At 40.0% G+C, this 14,267-nt stretch overlaps 1 protein-coding gene across 1 annotated transcript in view; it reads left to right on the top strand.

The window, feature by feature from the left end:
* CCDC83 (coiled-coil domain containing 83) overlaps positions 1-14,267 on the top strand; it is a 54,663-nt gene that overhangs the window by 21,986 nt on the left and 18,410 nt on the right. Inside the window, exons 5-7 of the mRNA XM_069469106.1 lie at positions 2,009-2,176; positions 10,417-10,508; positions 12,736-12,804. Of these exons, the coding sequence (XP_069325207.1) occupies positions 2,009-2,176; positions 10,417-10,508; positions 12,736-12,804 (329 nt within the window). The remainder of the gene's footprint in view (positions 1-2,008; positions 2,177-10,416; positions 10,509-12,735; positions 12,805-14,267) is intronic.

The raw sequence follows: 14,267 nt of genomic DNA, 5'->3' as shown, positions 1-14,267 counted from the left end.
TTTAACAAGTCCCTAGGGATGGGAGTGAGACCCCAAAGGATGCTCATGTATGCTTGCTAAACTGCCTTCTAAGGGAATGGGCCCAGTTAGTTGAGGTATGCCTGTTTGTGGTTTGGGCTGAGTACAGGGATGTGTGTGTTGTATAAGATTGAGGCCGAGTTGGGTGACTGAGCATAGAAGAGGAGGGCTGCACATGCGTGGTAATGCAAGGAAGAAAGGAGCCCCCAGACACCGAGGAAGAGAAGGAAAGTGAGAGAACAGAAGTGTCTGGAAAGAATTTCTGAGGGAGTTTTGTTAGTCCCTTGCAACTCGTTTTGGTGTGAAGCAGTAGCAGGTGCTTCACCTGGCAACTTGTTACAACACAGACTGTCAGGCCCCACCAGACAGACCTACTCAGAATCCGTATTTTGACAAGATCCCAGGTGATTCCTATCCACAGTAAGGTCTGAGAAATACTGCTGTAAACCCTTCCTGCCAGTGTTTAGTTAGGACTCTTTCAGTTGTGAGGATAAAAATCCAACTCAAACTAGTCTAAGTGTAAAGGGGATGTTAATTTTTTCATACAACCAAATCAGGGCAGGATGCTGCTGACCTGGATCTGGGGCCTCACAGGCTGTCAGAGCTCAGTTTATTTTTCAAAAATCTTTGTGTGTGTGTGTGTGTGTGTGTGTGTCACTAAAAGGGAAGGGAAAAGGGTTCTAAGAAAATAGAAAAACAGCCACTGCTTTCATTTCTCTTTCAAAATCTTCAGTGACTTCTACCAACCGTCCCCTCAAAGGCTGTATGTGGCACAGGGCTGAGACAGTAACAGTCTGCTCAAGTGAAACGACAGCTGCCCATCTGGGTTATAGTAGTATTAATTGTTTAATGACAATAACAAGCACAATTTGTTAAGAGAATTAAAAATATGTATTATGTACATCTTTGGAAAAGGATGTGTACTGAATCCTCCAGGACATCTGGACTGCAATACATACCTCTGGCCTGACTGGAATGCTTCAGTCATTCAGTAAACATTTATTGAACACTAACTAGTAATAATTGCCAGGCTCTCTGCTAAGTGCTGGATTTACAGAGATGAACAAGATAAGGTCTACCCTTAAGGAACTCTCAAACAAGGTAATGTATGGTAGTGAGCCAAACAGACGTTAAGTTCATCGGCTCTTTGCTCTTTGAAATGCTTCCTTTTCCAAAATATTCAGCAACATGATACTCAGGCCTAAAGACTGAATAGAATATCATGTTTAGCAAGAGCACCAGGGCAAACAAAGTTTATGTGCTTGAGGTAGCTCAATATTTGTATATATTTAACTGGGGAACTTATCTTTCACTCTAAAGTTTTACTAAGTTGGGGGTGGGAGAATACATGTTATTATAACTATCATAATGGGGGTTTTTTGTTTGTTTTTTTCTTTGTTTTTTTATTATTATTCTTTTTTTGCCCTCATTTTATTTTTTCTGCTTTCCATTGTAACTTGTCCTATATCGCAATGTTATCATTTCACACAAGGGAATTCCAAAGAAATGAACTTTTGATGACCAAATCAACCAATTTACTTATAAAAACGGCTGCCAAGGACCTGGGAAGGACACAAATTGAAATCACTTTTGTCCAGAGGCATAAAGGCCAGAAAAATGACAATTTACTAATAAAGAAGACATATGATATAGTAGGTTGTACAAAATAGGACCCTTATTAAGCTATCACGGGAATAATCTAAATTCGTGGCTTCCCAGGGTTAATTCTCTATTATATCTTTCAATCAAGCCTCAAACCACACATCTACTTTATAATTGGAAGTTTAACTTTACTTAGATTTTGAATCATGAGGAATAAATAAACAGCAGTTTGAATAGTTTATATTTCCCCAAATTATAGATATTAAATAGTATTTTCAAATTAACAGCATTTTAATATCAGCTCTTAACTTCATAAAACAAGATCGCAACATATAATGGTTACAAGGATAATAGAAATGATATGGTGTCTTGATTCTCTTTTCTACAGATATGCGCACACAAGTAAGCAATGCTGAGAAACTATTTCTTGAGAAACTCAGCGAAAAGGAATATTGGGAAGAGTACAAGAATGTAGGGAGTAAACAACATGCTAATCATATTATCTCCTTACAAAATGACATCAAGACAGTTAAAGAGAATGCAGAGAAAATGTCAGGTCAGTTGCAACAAATCTAGTTCAAGTTCAACAAAATAATCTTTATAGGGCATACATCGGTGGGGGAAAAAAGTGGCTACTCCCTGAATTATTCATTACTCTCTGCTGTCAGCACAAGCAGCTGTGAGCCTAAGGGTAAAGGTGGCGGGAGGAAGTAGAAAACTAATCCCAGAACCACCGTGAAACTGAGCATGGGAGATAAAGGGATAGGGGATGGGGGAGAAACCCTGCGACCTGCTAACATCAAGAAAGGAGCTTCATTCAGTGGGTGGTGTCTGTCTGTTTCCACTCCTGGGCCTGGGGCTATTCCACAGAGAGAGAAGGGCCCTGTGGCCAGGTTGTATTAGCCAGAGAACTCACCTGAAGCAAGCTAAGGCAATTTAGCCAGGCTAGATAACCCAAATCATTATAGAGAAATGCCCAAGTAAATTAAGTCATACTCAGAAAAAATTAGAGCACAAACATGAGAAATGGAGAGGATACGGAGCAGATGGCATTAGGAATGGCGAAGCTTACTAGGACTAGATCTGGACAGCTGAGGCCAGGGGTCTGTTGCTGAGGCGAGCGTAGTGGCTTAAAAGAACACTGGAGACCCAGAGACGTGGTGGGGCTCCTGTGGGGTGGTTCCCGTTAACCCCTGTCAGAGCCCTGTCACCTGCTCTGCTTCTGGACCAGCTTTGATGTAAATTCCTCACTCTGGGCCCTGCACAGCAATGGTAGTGTAAATCCGGCTCCATATCAGTCTGGGCTTGGAGTTCTGACTTCTCAAAATGTTCTCCTCAAAAGAAGAGAGTGGGGCCGGGCGCGATGGCTCAGGCCTGTAATCCTAGCACTCTGGAAGGCCGAGGCGGGAGAATTGTTTGAGCTCAGGAGTTCGAAACTCAGCCTGAGCAAGAGTGAGACCCCGTCTCTACCCAAAATAGAAAAAAATTAGCCGTGCGTGGTGGTGCGCGCCTGTAGTCCCAGCTACTCAGGAGGCTGAGGCAGGAGGATCCCTTGAGCCCAGAAGTTTGAGGTTGCTGTGAGCTAGGCTGACGCCACCGCACTCTATTCAGGGCAACACAGGGAGACTCTGTCTCAAAACAAACAAAAAAAAAGTGACATTGAATGTGTCTTTTCATAACTACAAGAGCCATATGAATTTCCTTTTCTGTGAACTGTTTGTTCACATCCTTTCCCCATTTTTCTATTGTGTTGTGGCACTCTTAACATTTTAAGATTAGCTCTGTGATATAAATTGCAAATATTTACCCCATTTGTCATTAGTCTTTTGTTGGTGGGTTTTTTAAGTGAGGAAATTCTGTACTTTTATAGTACCCAGTTATCAGTCTTTGATTTTATGATTTATGAGACTATGAATAAATTCTCCAATATTTTCTTCTAGAATTTTTATGGCTTTGTTTTGATATTTAAGTCTTTGTTTTTGTGTGAGAAGGAGTCCAACTTTATTTTTTTACCAGATGGTTTTCCACTTGTCCCAACATCATTTGTCAAATAATCCATTTTTACCCTATTGATTTGAAGTGCTAACTTAATCATACTTTAATTTTTCTGTGTATGCCTGAATCACTTTCTGTATTTTCTATTGTGTTTCATTGATCTATGTATTTGTGCACCAGCATGATACTTTTTATTGTTAGGATGTGTTTTAAAATTCTTAAATATTTTAGCCAGTGTTTATTTTATATTTTTAAAGTAAGAAAAGTCATCTTTTCATATAAACTTAACCCATTATCTTGATCAGAAATTTGGATGATTTCTTTGAATTGAAAATTTTCATGCTGTTAAGTCTAACTTTGGGATGGTGGTATCGTTCATATATTAAATTACTTGCTAGTCCAGCCATGGGGTATAGCCAATTTTAGGTGCCATGAGAAAATAATTTTTATGAACTTGTCTTATTTGCCCTTATTTAACCAAGTTTTAGACAATTCTCCTAACCATCTAGGTAGCAGCAGCCAATCTGCCCAAGAGCTGTTAAAACACTTTGGGGGCCACTAGTTGGACACAGTAAGTAAGAACAGAATTTCTAAATCAGTCTATCTGAAGCCTTACTGCCATTATCCCCTCTTTTTCTCCTACCTTCCCCCTTCTACACAGGCCTCCTTCCAGGATTTTTCTGGAATCCTTCTCTGACACCATGATTATGGGGTTTGTGTTAGTTAGGCTGCTTTATCTGTAAGGAACGGAGCTTGACTCAGGCTGGTTTTGGGGAGCAGTTATTATAAGCGAAATGGATTATTTTTTCTTTTTCTTAAATTTTTTTTATTTTTATTTTTTAACAGTCCAACTTAACCCTTGTATTTTTTTTATTTTTAGAGACAGGCTTGAGGGCAGTCAAGGTTATAGTAGCCTGATGATCATAGCTCACTGTAACCTCTAACTCATGGGATCACGGGATCCTCCCACCTTGGCCTCCTGAAGTGCTGGGATTACAGGTGTGAGTCACCATGCCCAGCCCAGGTTATTAAAATAAAACTTTTTTTTGTCTCAGTTTAAACTGAGGTGGCAATAACATGGATACCATATTGCAAAGGAAGATGAGACACCACCATGAAGACTCGCACTATAATGAAACAGAAAACCAACTTCACACCTTTGACTGCCAAATTCCAGTCTATAAAAGAAGCTAGAGAGGCCAAGAAAAAATTGTTTAGAAATTAGGGGACGGTTTTTGGAAATAGCTCTTGGTATGCTATAAGTCCTACACTTACCCACCAAAGGAGCAGGTAAAAGGTAATTCCTCTTTCACCTCAAATCAAGATGGAAGGTCTTTAAGAAAACTTCTCAGATTGTTCAATATGAGTCCCCTGCAGTTTGGGGGTCATTGAGGGCTAGTTTATGACTCATCCCTGAGAAATCTAGGGAACAGTGGCTGACGAGCTAACCATTCCAACAGCAGAACACAGAAGCATGGCTGCTCCCTGAGCTAGGCCTGCACCCCAGAGTTTGTCAGGGCACAGAGTGGAGAAGTGTTTCCTGTGGACCTGTTATGAGAGAGAGCTGGGGCACAGTCATGTTGCATCTTGCCTGAGAGGGCCAAATAGAGGGTGTGGGAGTGATAGTTTCCCAACAGAAAAGCAGGGAGCTGGTATGTGTGTGTTGGTGGGAGTGCAGTATTGAGAGCCAGGAGCCAACAGAACAATTGTCATAAATCACCAAGGACAGTATGTCCCTGGCTTCAAGGGAATGCAGGTCAAATATCACTTGAAATGGGGAAGGTGGCCCTCCGAAGAACCTATAAAGACACCCCCACGAGAGAAGGAGTCAGCCTTAAATGCCAGCTAGGAGCAGAAAGTGGACAAGAGCTTGAGTGGACAGTACCAGTCCATGAGAGCTTTCTTGCCCTTTTCCATGCTTCCCAACTCCCTTCAGCCCTGAGACAAAGAGGCCTGAAATCCCAAGGCAGAAGAAATAGCAGCAGGCCCAATTTAGGAAGGGAATAGCCATAACTTTGAATGAAGTTGAAAGTGTTTATTATTGCAATAGATGGGACATATTAATTACTTATTACAGGACCTTTTATTACCACTAAGGAACCAGAAAAGTCATAGGATCTGCCATATATTTTATTGAGTGGAAGTCACTTAAAATTTGCCTCACAGTGCAAATTTTAAGGGATAAGTGAAAAAATGAAGTTGTTTGACCTCCCGAAGTTCGTGCTTGTTGGGTGTAACATACTGTGAGGAATGGGAGGACTTAAAGACAGAATCAGAAAGCCATCAGATCAGTGGTTGCTCTAGGGATGGTTCCTCCCTACAGTTATCTCTCATGGTGTAGGACTGTCCCTCTCCTGACACCTCGGCTTTGCTCAGTGTGCCTGTCCCCATCCTTTTCTTGATTTCCATGGACCAATTCTTGCAGTATTCCCTAGGCCAGATTCTGAAAAGAGTTGGTGTCTTCATCTACCTAATCAAAGATGACCAAAGATCTTTGTCCATGCCTTCTCTTGGGTCACTGGTCAGGCCCAGCACAAACTGTTCTTTGGTCACCTGTTTCATTCAGCAGCTGCCCCTGAACCCTGGGGGCAGGAGGAGAGAGCACCTATAGCTGCTTCCCTGAACTTTAGTTAGAAGGTGCAGTTGGGATATTGAGTATAGGGAACAGTCACTTATATACCCAGGCCAAGGCTATTTCTCCTCAACAGGAAGAAGGACCTTAGATTAGGTCCAGGGTAGAGAAAGTCTGAGATTATTACAAGTCATTAGATAGTAACAATCACCGAGCATTTTTATTTTTGTCCTTCACCGGGAGCACAGGACAGGGATTCTTAAAAGTTCTTTGTACACTAACAACAAGTTAAAAGAATTGTGTTTAAACAATCTACTTACAAAAAGTAACATTACTTCTTTGAATGTTAATTTCCTTGTCTATAAAGTTAGAGTCCCCAGGTGATCGCCAAGAGGACTCACATTCCAGCATCTGCTTTTCCTTGTCTTATCTCATCTAATCCTTGCAAGTTCCTTTGAGTTAGATATATTAATATTTATGCTCAGTTTAAAGATAAGAAAACACAGGCCCAGAGAAGTTAACTGCCTTAGCCAAACTTAGAAACTTAGTAAGTAGAGGAACGGGGATTTGAACCCAGGAGTGTTACAGCCCAAACCCATATGCTCAAATAGTCCTCCCAGCTCTGTGATTCAGTGAGTTAGATATGGCTCTGAAGAGATTGCTACCTGGTCAGTATTTCCATGGCCCCTGTTCAGTTTTCTCCAGAGGGAGGCGAAAGGAGGCCAACACCACAGGAGAGGATCAGCACAATGGAGCCGAGTGACACCCAGAAGCTGGAGAAGGGTAGATAACAAGACTCTCAGCAGGCTGTGGAGGAGGAGGTCAAAACAGAGCCAGACACAACAGGAAGGCAGAACAATGCAAAACAAGCATTAGCCAGTGGGGTTTGGGATCAGTTCCTGAGAAGTGACCACATTAGACTGGGCATCTGAGAAGCAAGGCGTCTTACTGCACAAAGCCATAATCTCCCAAGCTCCCACTTCTCAAACTTTCATGACAGGAGACTTTTATATACCCCTGCTATCTTTTGCTACATTCACAAATGAATGGCTAATAGTTGTTACTAGAAACATTGTCTGAATCACAAAGGATAACAAGATTTTCACATTCATGTTTGTGCTGGTTATTCTGCTTTTAAGAAGAAAAACAGTCCATAGAATTTTATATGGAATTTGGAACAGAGTCAAATGTTAATACTGCTTTTTCAGTATTAATATGGCAACCAAGAGAGCTACAACTTTAATCAGAGCATATTTGGTTATCTATTTTTTATGATTTACAGCAAATAATTAACATTTAATGTTACCAAGATCCAGGTTTTATGGTTTCTTTCAGATGCTAAGAATGTAAAATCCATTATAGCTAAACTCCTGATCCACTGCAACTTTTAGATTCATTGTTGTGTTTTATAGGGTAGAAGTTTCAAATAAAGTTAGCATTAACCCGATGGGCTAGGTCCTGAATTGAAAAAGAAATTCCATCAGAAATGAGATTGGAATGATTAAAATATTCAAGGGATTACTTCAAATGAGAGTAAGAAAAACACAGGTTATACAGATAAGAATATGTAGGTTAGAATAATAAAAACTTCTGTTTCTTATTTTCCAGATGTCAAGTTAGACTAGCTCTCAAAACCTAGTGAACTCTTGTTTATGAACCACTGCCTCAGACACCCTTGTCCAGCTCTATTAATAGAGGCAGAAACTGCCCTCTTCTGACCCCCTTTTCTGGCCACGCCACAACTTGGGAGAACTCTCCTCTTCTCTCTTTTTACTCCCCTGTCCCCTCTCCACAGAAGTTGCCACTGAAGAGCCAACATTTGCTGAATGCTACCCTGATGGTGAAGCCTCAGGTCACTGTCCACCAAAGTATTAGTTTGGCAAATTGAATTTTCTTCAAAATATTTTTCAGTATCTATTGTGTCCCAGGGATACAGGAATAGAAAGGTACGGAAGAGAAGTTTTGACTTTCTGCTCTCAGAGTCTTCATCGAATAGGGGAAACAGTTATGCCAGCACAAAGCACAGATGAGACTGAATAACTCTTTTTTTTTTTTTTTTTTTTTTTTTGTTGAGACAGAGTCTCACTTTGTTGCCCAGGCTAGAGTGAGTGCCGTGGCGTCAGCTTAGCTCACAGCAACCTCAGACTCCTCGGCTTAAGCGATCCTACTGCCTCAGCCTCCCGGGTAGCTGGGACTACAGGCATGCGCCACTATGCCCGGCTAATTTTTTCTATATAGATTTTTAGTTGTCCATATAATGTCTTTCTATTTTTAGTAGAGACGGGGTCTCGCTCTTGCTCAGGCTGGTCTCGAACTCCTGACCTCGAGCGATCCACCCGCCTCGGCCTCCCAGAGTGCTAGGATTACAGGCGTGAGCCACCGCGCCCGGCCCTGAATAACTCTTGTCCAGCTCCCTGGCCCTCTGATTCCAGCAGCTGCCACCTCAGTTTGGCTCCTGGTCTATTGAAAGACGAGGCCTGCAGATCTCCTTTCCTGCTACATAGGATCTCTGAGACTCCTACTTTGGCTGCCTTGGTCTGTGAAGAAAATTTTCCCTGTGAAACAGTGTTGTAAATGGAAGTTAGGTTCTACAGCACTGTTAGGACAATACTATTGTTTGGTTACAGAATAAGGTAAATGGGCCTCTGTGGACAGGTAGAAATCTAGCAACCATGATTTTCAACATCATTTGTATGCGAAAATATTAATACTTTCTGATTTCCAAATAATTGTCCTGCATATGTTATAAATAAAGCACAACTAACTATTAGGGACATGTAACATAGATGTTATAAGACACAACTAACCTTGATTCTTCACAGATTATCTGGTTTGGAATAGCACAGTTTCCTCATATTTCACATTGTTGACTACCTTACTTCCTTCAGTCTCTCCTCAAATGTTGCCTCCTCAAAAAAGCTTTCTCTGACCACCCTATCTAAAATAGAGAATTTTAGTTTTTCATAATCACATACATCACCACCTGAAATATTATTTATTTATTTGTTTACTTATTTATGGGCTAGCTTACCCATTAGAATGTACATATCACAGGGATAGAGGTTTTGTTTGTCTTAATCAGCAATATTCCCAGTGTCTTCAATAGTGTCTGGCATATAGCAACAGTGTAATAATTATTTGTTGAAAAAAAGAATGAGCAAACTGGACTCACTTATCCAGCTTTATTTCTCTCCACTCTCTAAAGCAGCCTCACTGTCACAGTGCCTCATGTTCCTTAAAAAAAAGGTGTTGATTGCATGATCTCCAAGCATCTTTAAAGGCCTAAAATTTTATGAGTCTTTGCTGTCTCAATAGTAACATTTATGAGCTTAAGAAAAGCTGGAGAGGGCCTGGGCGCTGTGGCTCACGCCTGTAATCCTAGCACTTTGGGAAGCCGAGGCCAGAGGATCACTTGAGGCCAGGAGTTTAAGACCAGCCTGAGCAAGAGCAAGAGCCCATCTCTACTAAAAATAGAAAAATTAGCCCGGCATAGTGGCATATGCCTGTAGTTTCAGCTACTCAAGAGGTTGAGGCAGCAGGGTCCCTTGAGCCCAGGAGTTGGAGGTTGCAGTGAGCTATGATGATGCCACTGCACTCCAGCCTGGGCGACAGAGTGAGACCTTGTCTCAAAAAAAAAAAAAAAAAAAAAAAAAGGGAAAAGGAAAGGAAAGGAAATCTGGAGAGGATAGAGAATCTTGCACTTCATACCTGTCTTCCTTTCTTGCTGTGAGTCTGACTTAGAACCAGGTCTACTGACATTCTCAGGCCCCTTACTCCCTCCTCATTCTCCTCGCCTCATTCTGCCTTTCCTGCCCCGGGAAACACATGCCAAACATAGTGGAAATCTAGTCATATGGAGTCAGATGTATAGGATGCTACTCAAGCAGGCAATAAAATCTTCTTTATATTTCTGTTGTAGAATCATAAGTTGTATAATATGAAGGATAGTCTGTCACACATATAACTGAAGTGTTTGAAATTCTCCCTTGGAGAGACAGTCCTTTGAAAATTCAAACATTCTTGGGAGAGAGATCTTAAACTAATTCACGTTAAGGTGTCAGTAAATTATTAGAGCGTTTCTTACAATTGGATGCTTCAGTAAAAATATACCTTGAAAATTCAGACAAAAATGTGTGGAAAGGAGAGGTGATCATGGAAGATCAAGTTTGCTAACATGACAGTTTTACCCAGGATAAGCCTTGTTAAGGCTTCTAATTTTCTTTTTAAAGAACAGTATAAAATCACTCTGGAAGATGCTAGAAAGAAAATAATTGGAGAAACTTTGTTGCAACTGGACCAAAAGAAGGAATGGGCCACACAGGTATATTTCAATTTTCTTAAAAAAAAAAAGGTCCCCCAATTTTTTCTTTGGATATATTATAGTGGTTAAGATCGTGGGTCCTGAAGGTAGGCAGTTTGAGTTTAAATCACAGTTCTTTCACTTACTGACTATACAACTAAATTTTTTACTTAACTTTTCTGTGCTTCTGCTTCCTAATCTACAAAGTGAGGACAACAATACTGTTTACTTTAGATAGTGCGAGGACTGAATGAAATGATTTAAATGGCCCAGTGTTGCCTAAGGAGCACGAGCTCAGTGAACTAGTATGCAGTTACTTCTTAAGTATAATACAGGTCGAGTATCCCTTATCCGAAATGTGTTTCAGATTTCAGATTTTTTCAGATTTTGGAATATTTGCATTATACTGGTTGAGCATCCAAAATCTGAAATGCTTCAAAATCTAAAACTTTTTGAGCGCCAACATGATGCTCTAAGAAAATACTCTTTGGAGCATTTTGAATCTCAGATTTTTGGATTTGGGATGCTCAACCTTGTAAAATGGCTATAACAAAATATTTAAGTAAAAGTTTTGGATGAATTATAGAATGAAACATAATTTGTCTAAAAAGTACTTTCTTACATATCTAAACCTTAGAGAGTATACAATACATTGCAGATGTTTTAAAAATTGGGGCTAAAAAACATTTTTGAGGTATAATTTCCAATGTTATATGTTCTCTAATCCCTTTGTTTTACACAAAATATCTGACTTTTTTTTTTTTCACAATCCTGTCTCCAAACCATCTTCAAAATCAGTGAGATCCCCACCAAGATTGTCTATTCATCTGGGACATCATTTTTTCAGAATCATAAACATCTGGTCTTTCTTTTAAAAAGTTCTTTACTGGATATCCGTTGCTATTGTTTGTTGAATCCCTGTGGGTTCAGTTATTCTGTCAGTGTTACTCTCTTACTGCATGATTTTCTCTAATTTACACAAATACAGAGGATTATGGACAACTGATCAATGATTTGTCTGACCATGCAATTTGGCCACTTTGCGACAGAATCTAACTAAATGGGAAATCAACCATTAAGTGATCTGACCATAGTTAAGATGATTAAAAATGCACATGTAGATCAAATAAGCATAAGATTTCAAGCATATATCATAAGGACTGTTCCAAGTACTCTTCCAAGCATTTTGCATTTACGTCTCTCAGCAATCCGAGTAGGGACTTGTTAATGAGGACGCTGAAACACAGAGAAATTTTGTGACTTGCCCAGAGCAAGCAAGAGAATCAAGATTAAATTCAGGAGATCTCCTTCATATTGTTGTTGGCAATCACTACACTATACGTTTTCTTTTTTCTACGTAATGCCGAACGCTCATATGCCTGAATGAATTTTCCTCTTTTTAGCTGGCTATTTTAGCACACAGTTCAACTTGCTGTGATCCAGTGCTGTGCAACCTTAGCTGCACATTGGAGTCACCTGAGAAATTTTTTTTTTTTTTTTTTTTTTTTTTTAAGCCAGATGGTGCATGGGTTCCACCCATCCTATAGAGAAGCTAATGTATTGCCCTGGGATACTACCTGGGCTTCTGGATTTTTCAAAGCTTCCAGGAGATTCTGATGTTTAGCCAAGTTTGAAGACACTGTTAGCAAATTCCACTGTTAGCCAATTAAGCCATTAGCTAACTAACTTCAGCTGGGAGCTACTTTTTGCTTTTGTTCACATGAAATTCTATGTTGGAGAAAACTGGAATTATTAGTCGTAGCTGGAGTATTAAAGTTCCTGGTTCCTAGGAAATATAGGCCCACTCAATAAGCATGATTTAGAGAAAAATTTTTATTGCAAATTTTCCAACTCTAAAGACTTTAACAGATAAATTTACCCTTAACATGCTTTTAAATAATTTCTGTCTATGTTTATGATCTGGAATATTGTTTCTTAATTTCTCTTTTTTTGATTGTGTCCCTCAGTTACTGAATCTTGAATTTGTAATATGGTATTCATATGAAAGCATCTCGCAGAGAAATACAGTCGATCATCCAAATCACCTGTATTTGTGTAAATCAGCAAAAACAATACAATATGGTAGTAAAGAATGAACAACTGAATAAAAAATTCTTGGCTATGTTCTCAAACGATTTCCAAAACATAATTTAAAATGAGTGATCAGATAAACTTATTGTGCATCACCACTGCTAAAATTGTGAATCACCATGTGGCAACTCACCTTAATACAGAAACTTTTTTTTAGAATGCTGTAAAGCTCATTGACAAGAACAGTTATCGAGAGATCTGTGAGAATGATTGGCTAAAAAAAGAGGTAAGTGGAATTTGTCAAAACCAACAATTTCTTCTTTCTCATTTTTTTGAGCTAGAAATGACTTTTAAGTATGAACTGAAGCCACAGGAAAAGCATGGAACTATGACTGACTGAGATAAAATGAAATTCAAGTGGAATCCTACTCTTATTAAAAGCCATTACTCAACAAATACCAGAAATAATCTCAATAATAACCAGAAATAATTTGAGGGTTTACAATTCACACAATATACTCACATGTGCAAAGTTTATGTTCTGAAACTGCTTTGGTCTTTCTCATTAGCCTGCTTCCTCCTGGTTGATAGGGGCAAGGCCAAAGGATCATTCTAACTTCATTCTCTGCTGATTTAAGTTCCTGTTTTGAAGTGACATGGTGTCCTTTGGATAAGGGTTCAGTCTTTTAGATGTTCTTTCCTCCCCTGCTCGTCTCCAAGATAGACGCTTGACATAAGGGAAGAGGGGCTTCCATGGCCTTTTGTGGTGTGTTGCTAAAGAGGGTTCAGATCCATGGGGTTTCCTTTGTATCCTTGTGCCCTCTGCCTTTCTGCTGTGGAGGGAGTGCTTTGCTCTGCTCCCTGCATTCGTGACTTCTGAAATGCTTTGGCCTTTTGGATATTGTGTTGGAGCTAATCCCAAACCCACAGTTACAGCATTTGCCTATGGTCGAGGTGTCTCTGCCCACTGCAGCCTCTGTATCTCACCCCAGCATGATCCTTAGTTGCTCTTCACACCTCCTTCTCAAGAGCATACAGGAACTGCTGGACCCAGGTGTGCTGCCTTAGACTCAGCCGTCTACTCGCCTCCCTAAAGCAGTGCTACAGTACTGCTCTTGCAGGATATGGTCACATGAGGACTTCTTGAGTAGGGTCTCTCAACCTCCGCAATATTGACATTCTGAGCCAGATCATTTTTTATCATCAGGTACTGTCCTGTTTTCCTTACCTTGTACTTGCTGGTCCCTCTGCCTTTACCTCCATTACCTCCTTACTCTCATTTGCCTGAAAAACACCAACTCTTCCTTCAGGCATGGACTTTCATTATCAATTTCCTTGTGAATCATTTTGTAACTCCCCCAGAAAGTCTTGGATGCTCCTTCCCCAGTGTTCTCTTGCTTCATTGTAACTCTTGCTAAAATATGTTGAAATTGTCTGTTTATGCACCTGTCTCCTTAATACACAGAGCAGGCTATGTCTTTTCAACTATATATCCATGACACCTGAGAAATAATCAATGCTCCTTAGTTACTGGATGAATGAACGTCAGTGAATATGGTATACTCCTTGAAGGAATAAATCAAATAAATAGCTCAGATCCTGGGTGAAAGAAGCAGTTATGTTAAAACCTTTGTGAATTGTTTATGTTGTAATTCAAGACAGTAGATTGCATCCTCTGTCTCCTGAGGGCCCACTGAAATAAAATTATAGAAGTATGAAATGGAACCTATTCACAAAGAGAACAGGAGG

Source organism: Eulemur rufifrons, chromosome 6, assembly GCF_041146395.1.
Source record: "Eulemur rufifrons isolate Redbay chromosome 6, OSU_ERuf_1, whole genome shotgun sequence".
Classification (NCBI taxonomy): domain Eukaryota; kingdom Metazoa; phylum Chordata; class Mammalia; order Primates; family Lemuridae; genus Eulemur; species Eulemur rufifrons.
Note: the sequence above shows the minus strand (reverse complement) of the source record. Positions and strands in the feature narration are given on the sequence as shown.